Source organism: Scyliorhinus torazame, chromosome 27 (genome assembly GCF_047496885.1).
Source record: "Scyliorhinus torazame isolate Kashiwa2021f chromosome 27, sScyTor2.1, whole genome shotgun sequence".
NCBI classification, from domain to species: domain Eukaryota; kingdom Metazoa; phylum Chordata; class Chondrichthyes; order Carcharhiniformes; family Scyliorhinidae; genus Scyliorhinus; species Scyliorhinus torazame.
Genome location: NC_092733.1, coordinates 12,064,112 through 12,089,983, shown reverse-complemented (window position 1 = coordinate 12,089,983; position 25,872 = coordinate 12,064,112). Strand labels below are relative to the sequence as shown.

Below are 25,872 nucleotides of genomic sequence, written 5' to 3'. Positions count from 1 at the left end.
TGGGCCACCTCCCTCTGGGACTGGGCCACCTCCCTCTGGGACTGGGCCACCTCCCTCTGGGACTGGGCCACCCCGCCCAGTGTCTGTGCAACGCCATCCAGCACCTGGGCAATGCCTCCGACGTTCCCAGCCATGGCCTGCTGTGACTGGGCCACGCTGAGGAGTGCCACTGCAATGTCCAAGTGGCTCTGGCACATGGCTGACTGTGAGAGGGCAGCCCTGTCCATGGCCTCAGTCACCGCTGGCACACAATGCCCCAGGAATTGGACACGCTGATCCATAGCAGAAACCATCGCCCCCAGAGTCTCCACCGCGAACGCCACCCGTGCAGTCGGCCTCGGTGGTACGCATGATCGGCATCACCCCCTGCGGATGGACTCTGCCACCTGCGCCTGCAGGTGCTGGATGCCCCTGGCCTCTCCTCTTGTGGACCCTGGGTCTCTGGCTGCATCTGCAGTGTGGCTGGGACTGGATGTTCCAGAAGCCCGGGACCCGTCTGGGCGGCAGCTGGTTCCTGGGGCCGGCCATCCCTCCACCCATCCGGGCCCTCGGCTGCTCCTACCTCCACCTGCTGTCTCAGGACCCTCTTCATTAATATGCCCAACCCAGGTGATAGTCTCTGGGATGGTGGAGGGTGTAAGAGACAGCTGTGAGGGAAAGTCAGTGTCATCCTTTAACCCAGGCTCCGGGGTGTCCTGAGTCTCGGGTGGAGGGCTGGTGATCGGGCTGCTCTCCCCGTCAGTGCTCAGCTCTGGCACAGGCTCTGGGGGCGGGGGACTCCGGATGGCCCAGCACCATCTCCAACAGGTCCTGTAAGACGCAAGACGACATTTATGATTAGACAGCAGGGTGGGGGGGGAGTGTCCATTCATGTGTCATGGGATCCGCAATTAAGCAGGGTCTCACTTCCTCGCCTACCGCCAAACTCCACCACGGTGGCCTCCCTTTCCTCCGGGCCGCCGACCATGTCAAGTGCCCTCTGCTCGGGCATGGTGAGGGGCCGCAGTTCTGGTGGTCCCCCTCCGGTCTTCTCCCACTCCCGGCAGTTGTGCGCGGCCTCAGAAGGGGTGGGGGATGGCGCAGGGAAACACATAGATGGTCCGACGCATACAGCCCAGGGGTTGGGCAGATGGTGGTCTTAGTGGACAGGGCACCCGGCCATGATGGCTGGCATGGGTACTGGCATGTGGGGCAGGGTGAGGGTTCGGCCGTCCCCCGGGGGGGGGAGGGGCCGGGTTACAGGTGTGTGGTGGTAGCGGAGCTTGTCCCAGTCGCAGGTGGGTATTGCCGAGGCGCTGCTGAGCGTGGCCGACTCACTGAGGCGCATCACCGAGGGAGCAGACATCGGAGAGCTGCCAGGGTGGAAGAGTGGGACAGCAAAATCGGGGGAGTGTGTCACCTGTGGCTCATTAAAAACCCTTGAGCACTACCAGTATGACGTCTCTGTCACTTTCTTTCACAATGCAGCCCAACCTCCAACCCTTGGCCCATCTCTTCAGGCATCTCCCCCTCCGCATGCAGGTGATGGGTGTGAGCAAGCACTCAGCAGACAGACAGGTGTCAGACTATAGATTGAGGCGCACTGGCACTCAGCTCTCTGCGGAGTGTCAGTGCCCTCAACAATGACCCGCTGACAGTGCGACACAGTCCCAGCACCCTGGAATCATGTTACACAGACCTTACAAGAGTGGGAAATGGGGATGGGGGTGTGGGTAATGTATCGATGATGAACCAGGCCACTTCCTTGTTGGATCCTTGTTGGACCCTCGCTGCTACCTCCTGTCCTGCAGCCTCCGGCTGTTCCTCCGGTTCCTTCCCGGGATCGCCCTGCCGCCCCTGCTGGTCCGGTGCCTTCACATCATTCTCGTCTTCCTCCTTCTCAGAGGTGGGCACATGTTCCTCATTCCCAGCCTCCAGCTCATCACCATGGTGCTGTGCTAGGTTGTGGAGGGCGCAGCAGACTACCACCCTCCGGGGAGTGTACTGCAGGGCACTACCGGAGCGGTCAAGGCATCGGAACCACATTTTGAGCCGTCTGATGCACCACTCGATCGCAGCCCGGGTGGCCACATTGGCCTCATTTGATTGAGTATCCGCTATGGTCTCAGGGCTCCGTACTGGCATCATTAGCCAGGTCCTCAACGGTTACTCTTTATGCCCCAAGAGCCAGCCGCCCATCCTGCGGTGGTGCTCGATGAGGCCAAGGATGTCTGGCTGCCCAGGATGTAGCTGTCATGCACACTCCCAGAGAAGCGTGCACACATATGCATGATCTTCATGTGGTGCTCATACTCAAGCTGAATGTTCAGGGAGTGGAACTCTTTGCTGTAGATGTAGGGCACTCTCAGATGGTCCGGTAAGCGAAAGGTGATATGCGAGCCATCTATCAGCCCCTGGACCTGAGGCATCCTGGTGATGGCGGAGAATCCTGCTGCCCAGGATCTTGTTGGGTTTGGTCCATGTCAAAGTTGACATAGTTTTCTCCCCAGCCGTACAGGGCATCGTAACCTGTTGGATGCACCTGTGGGCTGTGGCCTGCGAGATGCCACACAGGTCCCTGCGCGAGCCCTGGAATGATCCCGAGGTGTAAATGTTCAGGGCTGAGGTGACCTTGGTGGGCACTGGGAGTGGGTGTCCTCCTCCGCCACGTGGTGCCAAGGCAAACACTGTCCGTCATCTGTTGAAAAAAAACTGCGATGCCTGTACTACCTGAGCCATCGCAGTCCTCCCCCTCTGGGTCCCTACCTGGCCTGATAGGTGGCCGGTTCTCAGGGTGTGGGGTGGGGTCCGACACATGGGCCATCACCTTGAGCATCTGCAGACGCTGCTGCTGCCACCGTCTCAAGCAGCTGGCCGCCCGGCCTACCAGCAGCACAACAAAGGTCTGTTTGCGGGGTCCAAAATACCATCCATGCCATTCAATATCTGTAAGGAATTGGGAGAGGGTGTTAGACTGATAAACAGTGGTGGCTCCCACCCCGGGACCCTCCATTCCCCCACTGATGCCCCCCCCCTCCCACACACCGTGCCCACGCACTCCCAGCCGCAGCAGGCCCCGCTCACCGGACCTAAGTCCCTGTACCCCAGACAGCCGCACATAACCTCACCTGGATCCCCTCCGCGTTGCACTCACCCACCTTCCGGCCGTTGACTTGTCCTCAGAGCTGTGTCCCATCCCCTGAGTGTTCAGATGTTCGCTCCTGCAGGTGTGGTGTTGCCTCCTGCAGTGTTCAGGCACAGTGTCCAGGCATCACAGTCTGATTGGCATGCCAGGAAATGATTCCCACATGCTACATGGCCCTCCCACCCACGGGAATCCACTGGGGTTGTGTGAAGAACTCACTTAACCATGATTGACAATTCCCTATTTGCAATCGCATTCAGCCACACAGCTGTTCTCGTTTTTAGCGCTTCCGCTATTCACCAGCCTTGTTCCGCTCGAACGAGAGTGCAACGAGGCCGGAAAGTCGGGGCAAATATTTCTGCTGTGAATGTGAGGCACTAGCCACCCCCCACAAAAAATATCCCAGTGTAGCCCCTAGACTTTCCATGGAACCATGCTTGCTGAACTCCCACTATCAGTATTTTATGAGGTTGCAATTGACGAGAACGTTTTAACTAGACCAACCAGATTATCACTTCAACTACAAAAGCATGGTTGAGACCAGATACCCTCCCATAATTGGTCCGTTTGTTGACTCCTCAAAACCACTCTCCAGCATCTACATGGCTCAAGTTGGATGAAACACGCGTTCACCTTATTGGGTGGAGCCATGTAACACTCAAGAAACTGAACGGCCAAGGCAAAGCAGTTAGTTTGTTTGTTTGTCATCAGGGGCGAAATTCACCGTTATCGGCGGAAAGTCCGCCGATCGGCGCAAAAAACGGCGCAAATCCGACTTGCGTCACGTCGGAAAAATGGGTCGATAGTCTCCGGCCCAAAATGGATGCGGTGGAGCAGAGGAGGGACGCCCTGTATCCTGGGCACGGCCGCAGAGTTGCCCCATGCCACAGCTGGCGTCTGTGGAGGGAAGTGGCAGAGGCCGTCACCGCTGTGGCACTGACACCACGGACAGGCACCCAGTGCCACAAGAAGGTGAACGACCTCGTCAGAGCAGGCAGGGTGAGCCTCCCCATATCCCCCCTCCCCCATATCCCCCCTCCCCCATATCCCCCCTCCCCCATATCCCCTCTCCCCATATACCCCCCTCCCCATATCCCCCATATCCCCCCTCCCCCATATCCCCCCTCCCCCATATCCCCCCTCCCCCATATCCCCCATATCCCCCCTCCCCCATATCCCCCATATCTGCCCTCCCCCATATCACCCATATCCCCCCTCCCCCATATCCCCCCTCACCCATATCCCCCCTCACCCATATCCCCCCTCACCCATATCCCCCCTCACCCATATCCCCCCTCCCCCATATGCCCCATATCCCCCCTCCCCATATCACCCCTCCCCCATATCCCCCTCCCCATATCTCCCCTCCCCATATCCGCCCCTCCCCCATATCCCCCCTCCCCCATATCCCCCCCTCCCCCATATCCCCCCTCCCCATATCCCCCCTCCCCCATATCCCCCCTCCCCCATATTCCCCCCTCCCCCATATTCCCCCCTCCCCCATATTCCCCCCTCCCCCATATTCCCCCCTCCCCCATATTCCCCCCTCCCCCATATTCCCCCCTCCCCCATATTCCCCCCTCCCCCATATCCCCCTCCCCCATATCCCCCATATTCCCCTCCCCCATATCCCCCATATCCCCAAGTGAATCCAGCCCTAACCTTAACCTCTGCAATGCACGCGCAACCGATGGCGTGCATTCATATACCTGCCTAACACTGTTGCCTTTTACCCCTGCCCCCCCACCCACAGGAGAAGCGCGCACACAACAATAGGGAGCATGTGAGGACTGGAGGAGGGCCCGCTGATGAGAGGCCACTGACCGTACACGAGGAAAGGGCCCTGGAACTGGCTGGCGGACCTGAGGATCGGGAGTTTGCTGATGCAGAGGTCGGGGGCGTACTAGCGAGTGAGCCACCGACAGCCCGTCCCCATATCCCCCCTCCCCTATATCCCCCTCCCCCGTATCACCTGATCACTGCCTGATGTCTAACCATGCATGCTTCATTGTGTATCGCAGGACCAAACGTCCAGGCACCCATCCCCGCAAATGCAGACCGCCCGCAGGATGCCCCTCGGAGACCACGGGAGACGGAGAGACCCGCACCCTCCAGCATGCGGCGCCCGCAGGATGCCCCTCGCACACCACGGGAGACGGAGAGACCCGGACCCTCCAGCATGCGACGCCCGCAGGATGCCCCTCGCACACCACGGGAGACGGAGAGACCCGGACCATCCAGCATGCGACGCCCGCAGGATGCCCCTCGCAAACCACGGGAGACGGAGAGACCCGGACCCTCCAGCATGCGACGCCCGCAGGATGCCCCTCGGAGACCACGGGAGACGGAGAGACCTGGAGCAACAGGGAGACGACACCCCCGTCACGTGCGGGAGCGACCACCCAGCGACGAGGGGGGCAGCCACAGGCCCCCGTCACATCCGAGCCAGGACACCACTACCCAGGACACCACTACCCAGGACACCACTACCCAGGACACCCCCGACCCGGGACACCCCTACCCGGGACACCCCTACCCGGGACAGCACTACCCGGGACACCCCTACCCGGGACAGCACTACCCAGGAAGACGAAATACCGGACAGTGACTCAGAGTGGATGGGTGGAGACGAACCCCCACCCCAAAGTGCCATGGACTCAGAGTGGAACGAAGAGCACGACACAACGCCACTGCTGTCACCAACACCCTCCACCATCGCAGAAACACTCACCACGGTTGGGCACTTTAGTGATGAGGCGTCTGGTACACTCACTGGTGCGCACAACACAGCCGTCCCGGTACAGCAGGTGGAGGTAGGAGTAGCAGAGGGACCGGGCGGTCGGAGGGCAGCCCAGCCCAAGCGAACATCTGCCGCCCAGATGGATCCCGGGTTCCTGCAGTTACCACACCCACACATAGATCCGATGCAACCACCGACCCGGAGACGAGCGAAGAGGGTGACGGGCGGCTTGCGGCGGCTGCGGTCGCAGGTGGAGGAGTCCACCCGCGTCCAGGAGCTGGGAGTGGTGCCGATCATGCGTGCCACCCAGGCTGACACCGCACCGGTGGCGTCCGCGGTGGAGGCAATGGGTGCGACGGTATCAGACATGGGGAACGGTTTGCGAGGCCTGGGGCCTTCCGTGCAGGCGGCGTCTGTGGCCCAGGAAATGGCTGCCCTCTCACAGGAGGCCATGAGCCAGTGCCAGCGCCAGATGGCAGAGGCGCTCAACGCCATAGCCCAGTCTCAACAGGCCATGGCCCAGTCTCTGCAGGCCATGGCCCAGTCTCAGCAGGCCATGGCTCAGTCTCAGCAGGCCATGGCCCAGTCTCTGCAGGCCATGGCCCAGTCTCTGCAGGCCATGGCCCAGTCTCTGCAGGCCATCGCTGAGGGCATCGGCGCCAGTGGCCATGTGCGAGAAGGCGTCGCACTGTCACAGACAGGGTTTGCCAACCCCCTGGGCTCCATGGCTGCAAACCTGCAGACCCCTGTCGATACCAGCACGGGCCTCCAGGACTGGCAGCGCCAGATGTCGGGGGGGGCGTCGGATGGCCAGTCCGTTCGCATCCCCCACCCATGTAGAGGCCTGGGGGCCATCGGGCACCCCGAGGGAGGAGGAGGTGGTGTGGTCCGCCCCGGCTCCCTCTGTAGGGGAGGTCCCGGAACACCGCGACACCTCGGACTCCCCCCCCTTCCGTCCCAGGTGCATCGGGTGGGCAACGGGCAGGACAGGCTGGCAGCTCGCCATCCCAGTCGCCCGGGCCGCAGCCTGGCCCATCTAGGCCAGGACGCCCCAGGAAACGGCCGCCAAAGGGATCCAGTGTCATAGGGCAGGAATCACAGGAGTCCACCTCCAGTTCTGCTGTACCGTCTGGGGAACCACGTAGACGTAGCCAAAGGGCCCGTAAGGCCAAACAATTAGACACTGAGTAAGTTGGCACGGGTGCAGGGCACAGATGAGTTTTAGGGGCTAGGGCACGTGCATGAACTCCTTTGGTTATTAAAGTCAATGTTACACCTACCGAAGCTGCCTTTGTGCTCTGTCCAAAGTGTGCGGGGGTGTCATGTACGTTGAGCGCAAGTGTGTGTGTGAGGGGTGGTCTTACCTCAGCCCCCTTCCCCGTGGGCCGCCATCAACATCCCCCGGGCAGAGGACGGGACCGTGCGCCGCAGTGTCACAGCCGCATGCAGGGATGGTCTGGGTGGATGGTGGTACTGTGGCCATGGGTCAGACATAGTCCAACGATGTAGAGCCAGGAGGTCATCGCAGGGCGGGTTGTCATCATCCTCCATGGCCTGCGATAGACACGCGTCCACCCGCAACTGTGTGAGCCCGGCCCGTTGTGCGGCAGGTGGATCGGCAATGGGGGGGGGGGTTGTTGTGCATGCAGGTGGGGTGGGTGGGGTTGGGGAGGGGGGTGAGGGTGCTGGGTGGGTGGATGGGTGGGGGGTGTGGGTGGTCGGCTGTTGCCATGGTGTGCGGTCTGTGGCCATACTACCCCATTCCCACGCCCATCTAGTCAGTGAAGCGGGCGTCTATCAGTCTGTCCCATGCCCGCTGGGCCAGCCGGTAACGGTGGACAGCCACCAGCCTGTGTCTACCCCGTCTGCCCTGACCATTGCCCCCATCCCCCCCATCTGGGGAGGACTGGGCCTCTTCCTGCTGCTCCTCCACTCCGCCCTCCTCTGCCTGCGGCACATCGCCCCTCTGCTGGGCTATGTTATGCAGGACGCAGCACACCACTATGATGCGGCCGACCCTATCTGACCGATACTGGAGGGCGTCCCCAGAGAGGTCCAGGTACCTGAAACGCATCTTCAGCACGCCAAAGCACCTCTCGATCACTCCCCTTGTCGCTACATGGGCGTCATTGTAGCGGTTCTCCACCTCATTGCGTGGCCTCCGTATAGGCGTCATCAGCCACGATCGCAATGGGTAGCCCCTGTCGCCCAGCAACCAGCCCCTCAGCCGGGGATGGCGTCCCTCGTACATGCCGGGGATGGATGACCGCGACAACACGAATGAGTCGTTTACACTGCCTGAGTGACGGGCGCAGACGTGCAGGATCATCATGCGGTGGTCGCAGACCACCTGTACGTTCATCGAATAGGTCCCCTTCCTATTAGTGAACACAGCCCTGTTATCTGCAGGTGGCCGCACAGCGACGTGCATCCCATCGATCGCGCCCTGGACCATGGGGAACCCGGCCACGGCAGAGAAGCCCACGGCCCGGTCATCTTGGCTGGCCCGGTTCACGGGGAAGCGGATGTAGCGGTGCGCCATGGCATATAGGGCATCTGTCACTGCCCGGATGCACCGGTGCACCGATGTCTGCGATATGCCGGACAGGTCCCCACTCGGTGCCTGGAATGACCCTGTTGCATAAAGGTTCAGGGCCACCGTAACCTTGACGGTCACGGGGAGAGGGTGTCCCCCGCCAGTGCCACGCGGTGACAGGTGTGCCAGCAGGTGGCAGATGTGTGCCATCGTTTCCCGGCTCATCCGGAGTCTCCTCTTGCATTCCCGGTCCGTGAGGTCCTGGTATGACTGCCGGGGCCGGTACACACGGGGCGCCCTCGGGTGCCTCCGTTGCCATGGGGCCGCGACGTCCTCCTCCCCCTCCTCGTCCTGTCGGTCAGGTGTCCCTCCAGCCTGAGCGGCTGCCGCCTGCCCCTCTGCGGCAGCCTGCGCCGCCTCTCTGGCACGCTCCTCCTCCTCCTCCTCATCCAGGGCAACATAGACATGAGCGGCTGCCACAACGGCGGCCAACGTCGCTGGATGATCTGAAAACACGACGGCCTGGTGGGGGGGAGGGGAACGACGACATGTCATCATTGCCCATATCCCCTCCTCCCCCCAGCCAGGTGGCACCTGGCCAGCTGGCACCTGGCCAGGTGGACCAACTCACTTGCCCTCCCATCCCCCTCCTCGGCACAGACCCCCCCCTAACCCCCAACCTCCACCCCAGCACGGACCCCCCCCAACCTCCACCCCAGCACGGACACCCCCCCCAACCTCCACCCCAGCACGGACCCCCCCCCCCCAACCTCCACCCCAGCACGGACCCCCCCCCCAACCTCCACCCCGGCCCGGACCACCCCCCCAACCTCCACCCCAGCACGGATCCCCCCCCCCAACCTCCACCCCGGCACGGCACGGAACCGCCCCCACAACCTCCACCCCAGCACGGACCCCCCCCAACCTCCACCCCGGCACGGCACGGACCCCCCCCCAACATCCACCCCAGCACGGACGCCCCCCCCAACCTCCACCCCGGGACGGCACAGACCCCCCCCCCAACCTACACCCCTGCACGGATCCCGGACCCCGCCCCCCGAACCTCCACCCCAGCATGGACCCCCCCCAACCTCCACCCCAGCACGGAGCCCCCCCCCAACCTCCACCCCGGCACGGACCCCCCCCCAACCTCCACCTCAGCACGGACCCCCCCCCCCAACCTCCACCCCGGCACGGCACGGACCCCCCCCCCCAACCTCCACCCCAGCACGGACCCCCCCCCCCCCCAACCTCCACCCCGGCACGGCACGGACCTCTACCCAACCTCCACCCCAGCACGGACCCACCCCCCAAACTCCACCCCAGCACGGAGCCCCCCCCAACCTCCACCCCGGCACGGCACGGACCCCCCCCCAACCTCCACCCCAGCATGGACCCCCCCCCCAACCTCCACCCCAGCACGGACCCCCCCCCCCAACCTCCACCCCGGCACGGCACGGACCCCCCCCCCCAACCTCCACCCCAGCACGGACCCCCCCCAACCTCCACCCCCAGCACGGACCGCCCCCCCCAACCTCCACCCCAGCACGGACCCCCCCCCCCAACCTCCACCCCAGCACGGACCCCCCCCAACCTCCACCCCAGCACGGACCCCCCCCAACCTCCACCCCAGCACGGACCGCCCCCCCAACCTCCACCCCAGCACGGACCCCCCCCCAATCTCCACCCCAGCACGAACCCCCACCCCCCCAGCCTCCACCCCGGCAGTGCACGGACCCCCCCCAACCTCCACCCCAGCACGGCCCCCTCCCCCAGCCACCACCCCGGCACGGCACGGACCCCCCCCAACCTCCACCCCAGCACGAACCCCCACCCCCCCAGCCTCCACCCCGGCACGGCACGGACCCCCCCCCAACCTCCACCCCGGCACGGACCCCCCCCCAACCTCCACCCCAGCACGGACCCCCCCCCAACCTCCACCCCGGCACGGACCCCCCCCCCAACCTCCACCCCGGCACGGACCCGCCCCCCCAACCTCCACCCGAGCACGGACCCCCCGCCCCAACCTCCACCCCGGCACGGACCCCACCCTACAACCTCCACCCGAGCACGGACCCCCCCCCCAACCTCCACCCCAGCACGGACCCCCCCCAACCTCCACCCCAGCACGGACACCCCCCCCCAACCTCCACCCCAGCACGGACCCCCCCCCCAACCTCCACCCCAGCACGGACCCCCCCCCCAACCTCCACCCCGGCACGGACCCCCCCCCCAACCTCCACCCCAGCACGGATCCCCCCCCCCAACCTCCACCCCGGCACGGCACGGAACCGCCCCCCCAACCTCCACCCCAGCACGGACCCCCCCCCAACCTCCACCCCGGCACGGCACGGACCCCCCCCCAACATCCACCCCAGCACGGACCCCGCCCCCAACCTCCACCCCGGGACGGCACGGACCCCCCCCCCCAACCTACACCCCTGCACGGACCCCCCCCCCCCAACCTCCACCCCAGCATGGACCCCCCCCCAACCTCCACCCCAGCACGGAGCCCCCCCCCAACCTCCACCCCGGCACGGACCCCCCCCCAACCTCCACCCCAGCACGGACCCCCCCCCCCCCAACCACCACCCCGGCACGGCACGGACCCCCCCCAACCTCCACCCCAGCACGGACCCCCCCCCCCCCAACCTTCACCCCGGCACGGCACGGACCTCCCCCAACCTCCACCCCAGCACGGACCCACCCCCCAACCTCCACCCCAGCACGGACCCCCCCCCCCAACCTCCACCCCAGCACGGACCCCCCCCCCAACCTCCACCCCGGCACGGCACGGACCCCCCCCAACTCCACCCCAGCACGGACCCCCCCCCCCAGCCTCCACCCCGGCACGGACCCCCCCCAACCTCCACCCCAGCACGGACCCCCCCCCAACCTCCACCCCGGCACGGCACGGACCCCCCCCCCCCCAACCTCCACCCCAGCACGGACCCCCCCCCCCGCCAACCTCCACCCCGGCACGGACCCCCCCCCCCCCCAACCTCCACCCCAGCACGGACCCCCCCCCCGCCAACTTCCACCCCGGCACGGACCCCCTCCCAACCTCCACCCCAGCATGAACCCCCCCCAACCTCCAACCCAGCACGGACCCCCCCCCCCAACCTCCACCCCGGCACGGCACGGACCCCCCCCCAACCTCCACCCCAGCACGGACCCCCCCCAACCTCCACCCCAGCACGGACCGCCCCCCCAACCTCCACCCCAGCACGGACCGCCCCCCCCAACATCCACCCCAGCACGGACCCCCCCCCCAATCTCCACCCCAGCACGAACCCCCACCCCCCCAGCCTCCACCCCGGCAGTGCACGGACCCCCCCAACCTCCACCCCAGCACGCCCCCCCCCCCCCCCCAGCCACCACCCCGGCACGGCACGGACCCCCCCCAACCTCCACCCCAGCACGAACCCCCACCACCCCAGCCTCCACCCCGGCACGGCACGGACCCCCCCCAACCTCCACCTCAGCACGGACCCCCCCCCCAGCCACCACCCCGGCACGGCACGGACCCCCCCCAACCTCCACCCCAGCACGGACCCCCCCCCCAACCTCCACCCCAGCACGGACCCCCCCCCCAACTTCCACCCTAGCACGGAACCCCCCCAACCTCCACCCCGGCACGGCATGGACCCCCCCCCCAACCTCCACCCCGGCACGGACCCCCCCCCCCAACCTCCAGCCCAGCACGGACCCCCCCCAACCTTCACCCCGGCACGGACCCGCCCCCCCAACCTCCACCCGAGCACGGACCCCCCGCCCCAACCTCCACCCCGGCACGGACCCCCCCCTACAACCTCCACCCGAGCACGGACCCCCCCCCCAACCTCTACCCCGGCACGGACCCCCCCCCCAACCTCCACCCCAGCACGGACCCCCCCCCCCAACCTCCACCCCGGCACGGCACGGACCCCCCCCCCAAACTACACCCCAGCACGGACCCCCAACCTCCACCCCGGCACGGACCCCCCCCCCAACCTCCACCCCAGCACGGACCCCCCCCCAACCTCCACCCCGGCACGGCACGGACCCCCCCCCAACCTCCACCCCAGCACGGACCCCCCCCAACCTCCAACCCGGCACGGACCCCCCCCCCCAACCTCCACCCCAGCACGGACCCCCCCAACCTCCACCCCTGCACGGCACGGACCCCCCCCAACCTCCACCCCAGCACGGACCCCCCCCCCCCCAACCTCCACCCCAGCACGGACCCCCCCCCCCCAACCTCCACCCCGGCACGGCACGGACCCCCTCCCAGCACTCCCCCGGAGCCCAGCCTACTCCACCCCCCCCCCCCCCCCCCCCGCCGCACACACACACACACACAACCCGAGACACACCTCTCCTCACGCATTCAGACTGCGGCCACGCCATCGCCTGCCCAGAGCCAACCCCCCAGGCCGTCACTCACCTCCACGCTGGTCGGCGTGAACCTGGAGCACCGGGTCTCGCCGATGAAAAGGAGGTTTGATTCACGTCGACGTGAACGGTCATCACGTCGACGGGACTTTGGCCCATCCGGAAGGGAGAATATCGGCAGGCCGAAAATCGGCTGCCTTGCGCAGACCCGTGACATTCTCCGCGGCAGCGGCGCCATTAACGCCCCGCCGACTTTTCTCCCTTCGGAGACTTCGGCAACCGGCGGGGGCGGGATTCACGGCGGCCAACGGCCATTCTCCGACCCTCTGGGGGGTCAGAGAATGACGCCCCCTGACTTTAGACTGGATATCAATCCCCTCATACACTAGTGAGGCAGTGTGCATTATGCATAAGATGTGTTGCAGCAATTCACTGAAGTTCGTTTGAGATTAACTTCCAACCGTCTTAACAGCCACCAGTGAGATGAAATAGTGCAACAGGAACCATTGTCACTCTCAATCCTGAGGACAACGAATTAAAATCATCAGACAACTATTCTCTTTTTTCTTTTTCTTATTTATTAGAATATAACAAAATGAAGCCAATCTCATATCATGAATCCAAGCTGTTAAGCTCTTTATCGTGCAGTCTTTTTCTGGGTTTTTGTTTAATTAGCAGGATGTAAGGTAAATAACTAATTAACATTATCTATACTTCAGATGAATACCCTTGGAAATGTGGTGATAACTGCGACTGGGAAAGGGCAAGGAACAGTGAAGGTAAGTGTTGGCTTCAAGTACTTATTGTTTTGGAGTACAAGAATTTAGTTTTTCATCCCTTGAATCGTTGCAGATGATGTATTAAATTTTGTCATTGTAACACCGTTAACCACCCAGGGTAAAATGTCCCAGCAGAACGACATTTGATACAGATGAAAGCCAATTGGCCAACTGATCCATACCAGTTTTTATGCCCCACACAGTCTCTCCCAACTCTAATCAAGATATTCTTTCTCCCACTTGTGGTTATCCAGCTTCCCATTATTATTCCTTGTGGTGGTGAATTCTGCAACCTAACCGCTCTCTGGGAAACAACTTTATTCTGAATTCATATTAGGTTTTTAATGTCTGCATTAGATTTAGGGTCCCTTCCACAGTGGAAATGTCTTTTTCCACATCTCTTCTATCAAACCCTTGCAGAATTTTAACAATTCTGTCAGATCACTCCTCAGCATTGTCGTTTCCAGAAAAGAGGCCTCGACTATTCATTTTTTCTTGATAGTTATAGTCTCTTGGTTCCAGTATCATTTTTGTGAATCTGTGCTGTGAATGATGCATAATATTGTGGAACTCATTTAATTATTTTAAAGGTTTTTATCAAGTCGCTCTTTTCTTGATGTTTGGAAAGAACCATAACCTTTCCTGAGAAGTATATCTTCTCAGTTCTGCGGTGATTCTAGTGTATCTTAATTGCACCTTCTTCCTGCCTCTATATTGGGTTACGGGGATAGGGTGGAAGTGAGGGCTTAAGTGGGTCGGTGCAGACTTGATGGGCCGAATGGCCTCCTTCTGCACTGTATGTTCTATGTTCTATATTCCTTTTACAGAAGGAAGACAAATATTATCTTCCGACCGAAAAATGATGGTTGGTAAAGCCTCATCTTTAATATAAATATAGGCTCAAAAATATCGTAATGGAATGTTATGAAACCAATTGATAATGCTGGATGGGAAAGTCCCAGCCTGGAATCCTGGCTCAAAAGAGCAGAACTTTTACTTTTTTGAGAAAACGTGGATCAACAGAGTCACTGGGCTGCCAATTATTTCTTTAACAACAGAAAATAAAATTTAATAAACATGAAAAGTTTGAGTGTAATAAAATACTCCTTCACTCCCACGTCACAGATGTACAAATATGTTAAGGATAACACAGGCTGCAACGTATATCCTTATGCCAAAAGGTTTTCAGTAAATGCATTCCTTGCAAACCAACACAATTGGTCAAATGCACCCCAGTCTGCAGCAATGTGGTTGATGCTACCTCATTGAAATTCTGTGTAATTCCCCTCAAAGTCCCTCGACATGGTTGTCCCATGAGTGTTTCCAAACTCCATTCTCAAAAATACATGCTTTAGAATTTTCTTAGAATCATAGAATTATACAGTGCATAAGGAGGCCATTTGGCCTATCGAGTCTGCACCGACCCTCCAAAAGAACACCCTACGTAGGCCCAATCCTCCGCCCTATCCCTGTAACCACATAACCTCACTTACCCTTTGAGGGGAAATTTAGCATGGTCAATTCATCTAACCACATCTTTGGAAAGTGGGAGGAAACTGAAGCAGCTGGAGGAAATCCATGCATACAAGGACAGAATTTTCAAACTCCACACAGACTGTCACCCGAGGTCGGAATCAAACCCGGGTCCCTGGTGCTGTGAAACAGCAGTGTGAACCTCTGACCCGCCCACAGAAAAATATGTTTTCCCTCAGCAGTTTTCAGCAAGGATCTACATCCAGGATTTCCAACTCTCCTTTCAGCATGCCCTTGTCTTGAATTGCCACGTGCATTCAAACCTTTACACAATCTCTCTGGGATCCAGCCACCAATTACTTCACGTGCTATCGGAAGATATCACCAACCTTATGGATACTTCAAATCTTTGCCTCCTCACTTGCCAACTTCACCAGTTCTGTACCTTTCACCATTGCCCTTTACTTCAATGAACAGTATCCTGTTCCAATTCTAGTTCCTTGATCCTTTAACTTCGGTTTCCTGGAATTCTTCTTTTCAATCCCTGGCTTCGAGAACCAACTGTTGCCTCCTTGCCCATTACTTCATTGTTCTACTACTGGCAGAGCTGAGAGAACTGTTTTGTTTCTAGTTGATAAGCTCCTTCTGCTCAGGGTACAGTTAAACTGAGCTCAAAAAGTATCTTTCCCCCCCTAATATGGCCTTGGCTGCGAAGCAACAGCTCATTCTTTTTCCAAGCTCTTTATTATTTTCTACGCCATAAACACTCAAAAGCTTAATAGAGACACTGCTTAAAATTAAACCAAAACGGGGCAGCACGGTGGCACAGTGGTTAGCATTGCTGCCTACGGCGCTGATGACCTGGGTTCCATCCCGGCCCTGGGTTACTGTCCGTGTGGAGTTTGCACGTTCTCCCCGTGTCTGGGTGGGTTTCACCCCCATAACCTAAAGATGTGCAGGCTAGGCGGATTGGCCATGCTAAATTGCCCCTTAATTGGAAAAAATAATTGGGTACTCTAAATTTATTTATTTTTTTTAAAGAAAAAAATTAAACCAAAAAGCCCCATACATGCAGGCAACTTTGTTCAACATTAATCTAATTAGGTTTATTCGTTCTTGCACAGAATCTCGAAATTAAGCTCCCTTAAATCTATAACTTATTTCTAATATCGAAAAACAAAAACATAGATTTCCGAAAACTACTTCACTTCCTGACACCCCCCCCTTTGAAAGAGTAAAATCGTCATAACCGTGAAGATTTGTTCACACTGGTGTTATATCCACTTCACCCAAACCTTTCACAAATGTCTAACAACATAACTTATTACATCAAATAAACTTCTGTTATTTCACAAATACCTAGAATGATTTAACCAAAATGAAGACAGCATTATCAGAATCTGTACATAATAGCATCATCATGACTCACGTCATGTGTTTCTTTTTCTTTTCCAGATTTTAACTCTGAAAATAATAACTATGAAAATAATGTTTCATTTACGACTACAATCCAAAACTCCTTTTTGTTACTTGTAGGCATAGTTTAATTTTCAAGCCCACTTTCCAAATTCACATGTGGTAAATTCACATCTCAATGTAACAGAGGCAAAATGTCATTTTTGTGCATTGTCATATCATTTCTTCTCTTGTCAAAAGCTCTTTCTGGTTTCAAGAATGTTAAGATGCATCTTATATTCACTCAAAATGGTTTCCTTTTCTTGCTTTGTTTTGTAAACTTTTTATGATCTTGCCGTTTCACCCAGTCCCATTTCAAGCAAGTTATTTTCAATTCTGTTTGAGCCATGTCAATCACTCCCTCCCTCTGGAGTTTCATAATTCGTTCCAACCCTTCAATTTGCAGAATTTATGAACTATCTCAGTCCAGGGGCGAAATTCTCCTGAAACGGCGCGATGTCCGCCGACTGGCGCCCAAAACGGCGCCAATCAGGCGGGCATCGCGCCGCCCCAAAGGTGCGGAATGCTCCGCATCTTTGGGGGCCGTGCCCCAACGTTGAGGGGCTAGGCTGGCGCCGGAGAAATTTCCGCCCCGCCAGCTGGCGGAAACGGCCTTTGTTGCCCCTCCAGCTGGCGCGGAAATGACATCTCCGGGCGGCGCATGCGCGGGAGCGTCAGCGGCCGCTGACAGTTTCCCACGCATGCGCAGTGGAGGGAGTCTCTTCCGCCTCCGCCATGGTGGAGACCGTGGTGGAGGCGGAAGGGCAAGAGTGCCCCCATGGCACAGGCCCGCCCGCGGATCGGTGGGCCCCGATCGCAGGCCAGGCCACCGTGTGGGCACCCCCGGGGCCAGATCGCCCCGCGCCCCCCCCAGGACCCCGGTGCTTGCCCACGCCGCCTTGTCCCGCCGTTCAAAAGGTGGTTTAATCCACGCCGGTGGGACAGGCAATTTATCGGCGGGACTTTGGCCCATCCGGGCCGGAGAATCGCACGGGGGGGCCCGCCAACCGGCGCGCCGCGATTCCCGCCCCCGCCAAATCTCCGGTGCCAGAGACTTCGGCAACCGGTGGGGGCGGGATTCATGCCAGCCCCCGGCGATTCTCCGACCCGGCAGGGGGTCGGAGAATGACGCCCATGTTCTCAGCAGATTTTGAATGGTTTTTGGCAAACTGTTCACTTGGTTTTCTTCCAATTACTACATCTTGTGTAGTATTGCTGACCAGCATTTTTAAATCTGTGCCTCTGGTCATTTAGCCAAAAAGATCATTTTCTAATTTCAGTCCTTCTTGTTGACAATTCGTAATTTCCAGTTTTGCAGGCACTTAGTTGTTTTCTTTTTGTCCATATTAACTTTGATGCATCAGTAATATCACTTGGATCAGAGCTTTGATTGGTTGTATCATTCCTTGACAATGATTTTTTATTCACAGGAACAACTTTAGAATTGTGACGTTCCTTACCGCCATCGTCTCCTCCATTTTCTCCAGTTTGCTTCCAAGCTCAAGAATCTCATTGTCCTTTTCACAACAAAGTTCTAGCAGTTTGTTAGTTTGCTTTCTAATTCCACATTCAGCCAATTATTCTGATTTACCAGCAACTCCTTTTCCTGTTCAAGGCATTTTTCACGACATTTCATAGACATTTCCAATGCTTAAAGTTCATCAAGTTTTAACTGAAGATCAACCTTTGCTAAGTTTGCTTTTACAAGTTTATCATTTAGATATTTCAAGTCCTCAGTCAAGTGTTCCTCTTTCCCCAACTGATTGTTCACACCAATTATTTTTTCATCAGCAAATTCTCTTTCATACGTGAAAGTTGATTTTCCACATTAATCAGGTTTTCCTTCAATTGCTTGATATCCACAATAAGTGTCTCATTGTTGTCCACAGTAGTTTCCAAGGTTCGTTAAGATCAACGTGATTAACTGCCTTCTGCATTAACAGTTGTCATCACATTACTGTCTCCACAAGCCATTTCCCACCCTGGCAATTCCATTTACCAAGGTGGTACCTAAATTCACTTTGCACAAAGAAATAGGTTCCTCCCTTCCATTAATATATTTTATTAATATTTTGTCCTTCATAACACTTTCTGGAATACACATTATATCGTCAGCCACAATCAATGATTGATCTGCTTCTGTATCTCCCAAAACTTTAATTTGCTTAGCTATTAAGTTGGACAAATAAGGGAATACTTCTCCCTTTGAAACAAAACATATAGAACCTCCAATAGCCTGACTTCCTTCACCAGTATGCAAATAATTATCTGCACTATCTTGAGCCCAATCCCGATTTCTCATTGATTCTGAGGGAGCACATTTCACCTGTACCACTGCTACAGTTGTACAGCTATTTATTTTTATTGTGCTACTTTTTCTCCATCACAACTGGTCTCCATTTAGTTGTCAACAACCTGTTGATTGTGTCCCATTTTGTTACGGAAACACCAAAGCCATTGAATGTCACTTTCACACTCAGTACGTTCCCTTCTGATCTGAGGTAAAGTTTTCTAACCATTCCCAACTGTTCCATCTCTTCCTTGACTCTCTGTTTTGCTTTCTCCTTCCCACCTTCTGTCCTTCTCAGGTTTAAAAGGATAACAGAAAAAATGTTTGCTTCTATGGGCCAGTTGGCAATCATCAGCTAGCTTTGCTGTCTGCCTAGCAGTTTTAACATTTTGTTCCTCCACATGAATTCCATTAATCAAAGGAAGTAAATCTTTAAATTCCTTTAAAAGATTCACCTCCCTAGGAGCATCATATATTACCTGTACCTTTAACGTCCATATCCAATGGTCGAAATTATTTTGCTTTACCCTCTCAAATTTAATATAGCTTTGGCCAGGCTCTTTTCTTGTGTTTTGAAATCTCTGCCTGTACGCCTCAGGAGCCAACTCAGGGGCTGGTTTAGCACAGGGCTAAATCGCTGGCTTTGAAAGCAGACCAAGAAAGGCCAGCAGCAAGGTTCAATTCCCATACCAGCCTCCCCGAACAGGCGTCGGAATGTGGCGACTAGGGGCTTTTCACAGTAACTTCATTTGAAGCCTACCTGTGACAATAAGCGATTTTCATTTCATTTCATTTCAGAAGAACTAAGGATAGCTTTCTTTACTACATGAAAATCCACAGATACCTCTCCTGACAACAATGCATACACATTTCTAGCGTTATCTACTTTGCAAAAATAATGTCCAAATTTCTTTCAGACATTTCATCTGTTCAGCTACCTTTTCAAAAGAAATAAAGAATGTTTGCAAATCCTTTTCCTCAAATTTTGGAACAGCCTGCAGAAATTAAAACATTTCCCCACCAGGTTCTTATCCAGAAATATGTCCTTCCTCCAGTGTCTCTATTTTAACCACCACCCTTTTAAGCGGAAATTCTCTGTTTTTCGTCCATTGCTAACTTCTCCATTTCCAATTCCCTTTCCTGTATTCTTTCTTTCTCCTATTTCATTTTGATTTCTCAATTTGTTTCTAATACCTCATTTGTATTTGAATTTTTATTCTCTCACCTTTTGGAGAACAGGGGGTGTCATTCTCCGACACCCCCGCCGGGTTGGAGAATCGCCGGGGGCTGGCATGAATCCCGCCCCCGCCGGTTGCTGAAGTCTCCAGCACCGGATATTTGGCGGGGGCGGGAATCGGGCCACGCCAGTTGGCGGGCCCCCCCGATCGATTCTCCGGCCCGGATGGGCCGAAGTCCTGCCGATAAATTGCCTGTCCCGCCGGTGTGGATTAAATCACCTTTTGAACGGTGGGACAAGGCGGCGTGGGCGGGGTCCTGGGGTGGCGTGGGGCGATCTGGCCCCGGGGGGTGCCCCCACGGTGGCCTGGCCCGCGATCGGGACCCACCGATCCGCGGGCGGGCCTGTGCCGTGGGGGCACTCTTTCCCTTCCACCTCTGCCACGGTCTCCACCATGGCGGAGGCGGAAGAGACTCCCTCCACTGCGCATGCGCGGGAAACTGTCAGCGGTCGCTGACGCTCCCGCGCATGCGCCGCCCGGAGATGTCATTTCCGCGCCAGCTGGCGAGGCAACAAAGGCCGTTTCCGCCAGCTGGCCGGGCGGAAATTCCTCCGGCGTTGGCCTAGCCCCTCAATGTTGGGGCTCGGCCCCCAAAGATGCGGAGCATTCCGCACCTTTGGGACAGCGCGATGCCCGTTTGATTGGCGCCGTTTTGGGCGCCAGTCGGCGGACATCGCGCCGTTTCCAGAGAATTTCACCCCTGGTCTCTCAGGCATCCCTTACCATTTTAAATGCTTAGCTACGCTTGCAATTGTATCAGCTTTCCTTTACACCTGTAGGTAATTCCAACTTCAATTTATTTGCCAATTCAGTTAACTGACTCTTGGTTACTTTCTGTTATTATGACACCCTGGGCTAGTGCACGGTCAATTCCAACCCCACTTCACCCCGAGTCGTAACACAGTTGAAATTAACTCTTAGTTTTAAAATACCCGAGGTCTTTGGTCTTTGGCCACCCAATAACCACAGTCACCAGGTTTGTAAATTTAAACATAATTAACTTTAATGAATAACAATAACTATAATTAAATAGGCAGCAAATGCAATTAGTTAATTATTATCAAATTTCTACCCCCCCCCCCCCCCCCGCCCTTCGCTCGCCCACCCTCTATACACATACAAGACAAACAAACAGATGGGAAAGAGTGGTGTAACAATAATACGAAAAGTGAAAGGATAAAAGTCTCTGTTTCGGATGGATATCTTCAGTTAGATCTTTCTTCAGCCTAGACCTCCAGTTGGATGTCTTTGCTTTCAACCCCCACTTTTGTTAAGCTCCTTGTTGATGTTGTTCCTGGACGGGAAGGTCTAAGACTGCAGCCCTGGCTCAAAAGAGCATTTTTCGAAAATGTGGATGAACTCAAAAACAGCTTCTTCCCCGCTGTCACCAGACTCCTAAATGACCCTCTTATGGACTGACCTCGTTAACACTACACCCTGCATTCTTCATCCGATGCCAGTGCTTATGTAGTTACATTGTATACCTTGTGTTGCCTTATTATGTATTTTCTTTTATTCCCTTTTCTTCTCATGCACTTAATAATCTGTTGAACTGCTCGCAGGAAAATACTTTTCACTGTACCTCGGTACACATGACAATAAACAAATCCAATCCAATCCAGAGCTACAGAAACTGCCAATTAGCTAATAAAATGTTTTAACAACTGGAAACAAGTTTTATTAAACATGAAAAGTTTGACTCTAACATAATACTCCTTCATTCCCACGAATATTCACAAATTTACACATATGTTAAGGATAACACATGTTACAAATACAAAATACAGGAAGCTCTGACAAAGGATCATCTGGACTCGAAACATTAGGGGCGGGATTCTCCCCTACCCGGTGGGGCAGGGGGTCCCAGCGCCGAGGAGTGATGTGAACCACTCCAGCGTTGGGCCGCCCCGAAGTGCGGAATCCTCCGCACCTTCAGGGGCTAGGCCGGCCCCGGAGTGGTTTGCGCCACACCGACCGGCGGAGAAGGGGCTTTGCGCCACGCCAACCAGCGCCAAAGGGCCTCCGCCGGCCGGCGCGAGTTGACGCATGTGCGGGAGCGCCAGCGTGTGCTGGCGTCATCCCAGTGCATGCGCAGGGGGGGGGGTTCATCTCCACGTCGGCAATCGCGGAGGAATATCAGCCAACGTGGAGGAATAGAGTGTCCCCACGGCACAGGCCCGCCCATGGATCGGTGGGCCCCGATCGCGGGCCAGGCCACTGTGGGGGCACCTCCCGGGGCCAGATCCCCCTGCGCCCCCCCCCCCCCCAGAGGACCCCGGAGGCCGCCCGCGCCGCCAGGTCCCGGTAAGGACCTACTCTAATTTACACTGATAGGGCCGGAGAATCGCTGGGGGGCCGCTGCCAGCAGATGCCGACCGGCGCAGCGTGATTACCGCCCCCGCCAAATCTCCGGCGCCGGAGAATTCGGCAGCCAGCGGGGGCAGGATTCACGCCGCCGCCCGGCGATTCTCCGACCCGGCGGGGTGTCGGAGAATCCCGTCCTTGCTCTTTTCTCTCCCTACAGATGCTGCCAGACCTGCTGAGATTTTCCAGCATTTTCTCTTTTTTTTCAGATCCCAGAATCCGCAGTAATTTGCTTTTATACAAAATACATTTTATGCTATAAGGTTTTCAATAAATACACAGTCCTTGCAAACCAACAGAACTGTGGTCAGACGCACCTCACTCTGTAACTAAGTGGTAGATGTCACCTCATTGAAATTAATTAGATTTCTTCTCAAATTCCCCCCACTTGTCATAAACTCCACACTCAAAAAGATATGCTTTAAAAACTTCTTCCAAGCAATATTTTCCCTCAGCAGATTTTAGTGAGGATCCACCCACTGGATTTCCAACTCTACTTTCAGTATTCCTTTGTCTTGAGTTGCCACATGCATTCAAACTTTCACACAATATTTTGGGTATCCAGCCACCAATCGCTTCATATGCTGTCGGAATATATCACAAACCTTATGGTTACTTCAGATCTCGGTTTTCTCACTCACCAACTTCACCAAGTCTGTACTTTTCAGTCCTGCCCTTAATTTCATTGAACAGTATTCTGTTCAAATTCCAATTCCTCTGTTCCTTTAGCTTCGGTTTCATGGAATTCCTTTTTTTCATTCCATGGTTTCTTGAACTAGCTATCCTTTAGGCTCTAGGAATTGCTTTCTTGTCTACTCCATTGTTCTGCTTTTGGCAGAACTGGTTATCTCTCTTGATGACTAGAGCATTCCACTGTGGGCAGAATTAAACTAAACGTAAATAAGTATTTTTCCGCAAAAGGTGGCCTCTGGGTGCTCTGGTGGCACTGGATAAACAAAGCTTTTATTGACCATCCTAACTGCCGTTGAGAACATTGTAGTGAGTCACCATCCTGAACCACTACAGTACATGTACTGTCGATTCCAAGATTTTGGGATAATTGTCATGTGAGAGTACCTTTAAGAAATGGGTGTTTATCAGTGATGTCAGAGTTTGGGTGGAGCTGGGCTGTCTGTCAGCTTTTTATTTTTGTTTTAGGCTGTTTGCTGCAGGGTGTGATTTAGTTTCGTTTTCAGAGCTGGATAGCTGCAGTCACAGCCAGAAGGGGTATTAGTCTCTATCTCTGTAATATTAAAACTGTAAATCGATCCTTTGGTGATTTAAAACTAATAACTGCTCTCATTAGTGACATTAACCAGATGTGCCTCAGTTAAAAGTTCTTTTTTTAAGTCTTATGGATGTTAAAAGGACAGCATAAGGATTACTTAGTGTTGTATTCTTTGTGGGTTGTATTTGAATTGATGGTTGCTAATGTTCACTGTATGTTTTAAAAAGGTTAACTTGAATTCATAGAATAAACATTGTTTTGCTTTAAAAAATACTTTTCCATTTCTGCTGTACCACACCTGTAGAGTGGGCCGTGTGCTCCCCATACCACACTCTATTAAAAGTTGTGGGTCAGGTGAACTCCATGATACACTTTGGGGTTCTCTAAACCCTGGCCCATAACACAATGTAGGTAAGGTCATGAAAAATGAAAATGAAAATTGCTTATTGTCTCAAGTAGGCGTCAAATGAAGTGACTGTGAAAAGCCCCTCGTCGCCACATTCTGGCGCCTGTTCGGAGAGGCTGGTATGGGAATTGAACCTGCGCTGCTGGCCTTGTTATGCTTTACAAGCCAGCTGTTTACCCCACTGTCCTAAAACAGCCCCTTGGGCCAGGTAGAGCTTGCAAAAGATATTGACCCAAATCTTCTGGTCAGTGATCATGTTGGGTGATGTTTTCTGTACACTGACCATTTTTAGAGAGTACCTCCGATCGCAGAAGAAGCAGAAATGGGCCTGCACAACCTCTTCAGGGTAAATCCAGCGAGCATAGGAGAGTCAAAGGAAGGAGAGGACTTGCCCCATGTATGTGGCACTTGCTGCCATGTTCAGGTATGAAGTCTTACAACACCAGGTTAAAGTCCAACAGGTTTGTTTCGATGTCACTAGCTTTCGGAGCGCTGCTCCTTCCTCAGGTGAATGAAGAGGTATGTTCCAGAACTACATATATAGACAGATTCAAAGATGCCAGACAATACTTGGAATGCGACCATTAGCAGGTGATTAAATCTTTACAGATCCAGAGATGGGGTAACCCCAGGTTAAAGAGGTGTGAATTGTATCAAGCCAGGACAGTTGGTAGGATTTTGCAGGCCAGATGGTGGGGGATGAATGTAATGCGACATGAATCCCGGGTCCCGGTTGAGGTCGCACTCATGTGTGCGGAACTTGGCTATAGGTTTCTGCTCGGCGATTCTGCGTTGTCGCGCGTCCTGAAGGCCACCTTGGAGAACGCTTACCCAGAGATCAGAGGCTGAATGCCCTTGACTGCTGAAGTGTTCCCCGACTGGAAGGGAACATTCCTGCCTGGTGATTGTTGCGCGATGTCCGTTCATTCGTTGTCGCAGCGTCTGCATGGTCTCGCCAATGTACCACGCTTCGGGACATCCTTTCCTGCAGCGTATGAGGTAGACAACGTTGGCCGAGTCGCACAAATATGTACCGCGTACCTAGTGGGTGGTGTTCTCACGTGTAATAGTGGTATCCATGTTGATGATCTGGCACGTCTTGCAGAGATTGCCATGGCAGGGTTGTGTGGTGTCGTGGTCACTGTTCTGAAGACTGGTTAGTTTGCTGCAAACAATGGTTTGTTTGAGGTTGCGCGGTTGTTTGAAGGCAAGTAGTGGGGGTGTTCTGGAACATACCTCTTCATTCACCTGAGGAAGGAGCAGCGCTCCGAAAGCTAGTGACATCGAAACAAACCTGTTGGACTTTAACCTGGTGCTGTAAGACTTCGTACTGTGCTCACCCCAGTCCAACGCCGGCATCTCCACACCATGTTCAGGTATATTACAGGTCCCAAGTCTTAATGAATGAGTGTGGGTTAATGAATGGATGAGTGAGTGGATTGGGTGTGTGATTGACAGGGGGACGTTTAATTGCTTTGATGTTAACCAAGTTGGGGTGCGATGGTTGGGTCATGTGGGAGTCAGGTTGGGTGGGTATTCGGGCCATGGCGCACTGGTGGGAGAGAGAGAGAGTCAAGTCGGATTGGGAAGCTTGGCTCCGTTGTGGTGCTCAGTTCAGTTATGCTGGCTCATCACGGAGTTTGACCAGGTTTTAACCAGCATAACATTTGCCAGGTAATTATCTGGTTAAGTTCTGTGGGTCTGACCAAGTTTCTGACCCGGAGCTCAGTTTGATGACATTTGCTGAGGGCCCCAGGCAGCATGAATTATCCAATTGTAAGTTTAAACTTCCCATTCAATTACAGGACATCTGAGTGAGCAAGGTCCTCCCCACGGTCTGCAGCATAAACTTCTCAGTCCAGATT

General features: G+C 55.7%; 1 protein-coding gene across 1 annotated transcript in view; it reads left to right on the top strand.

Annotated features, from left to right (window-relative positions):
* Window positions 1-25,872, top strand: part of LOC140403226 (complement C3-like) — a 466,462-nt gene that overhangs the window by 342,045 nt on the left and 98,545 nt on the right. Inside the window, exon 31 of the mRNA XM_072490983.1 lies at window positions 13,494-13,553. Within this exon, the coding sequence (XP_072347084.1) occupies window positions 13,494-13,553 (60 nt within the window). The remainder of the gene's footprint in view (window positions 1-13,493; window positions 13,554-25,872) is intronic.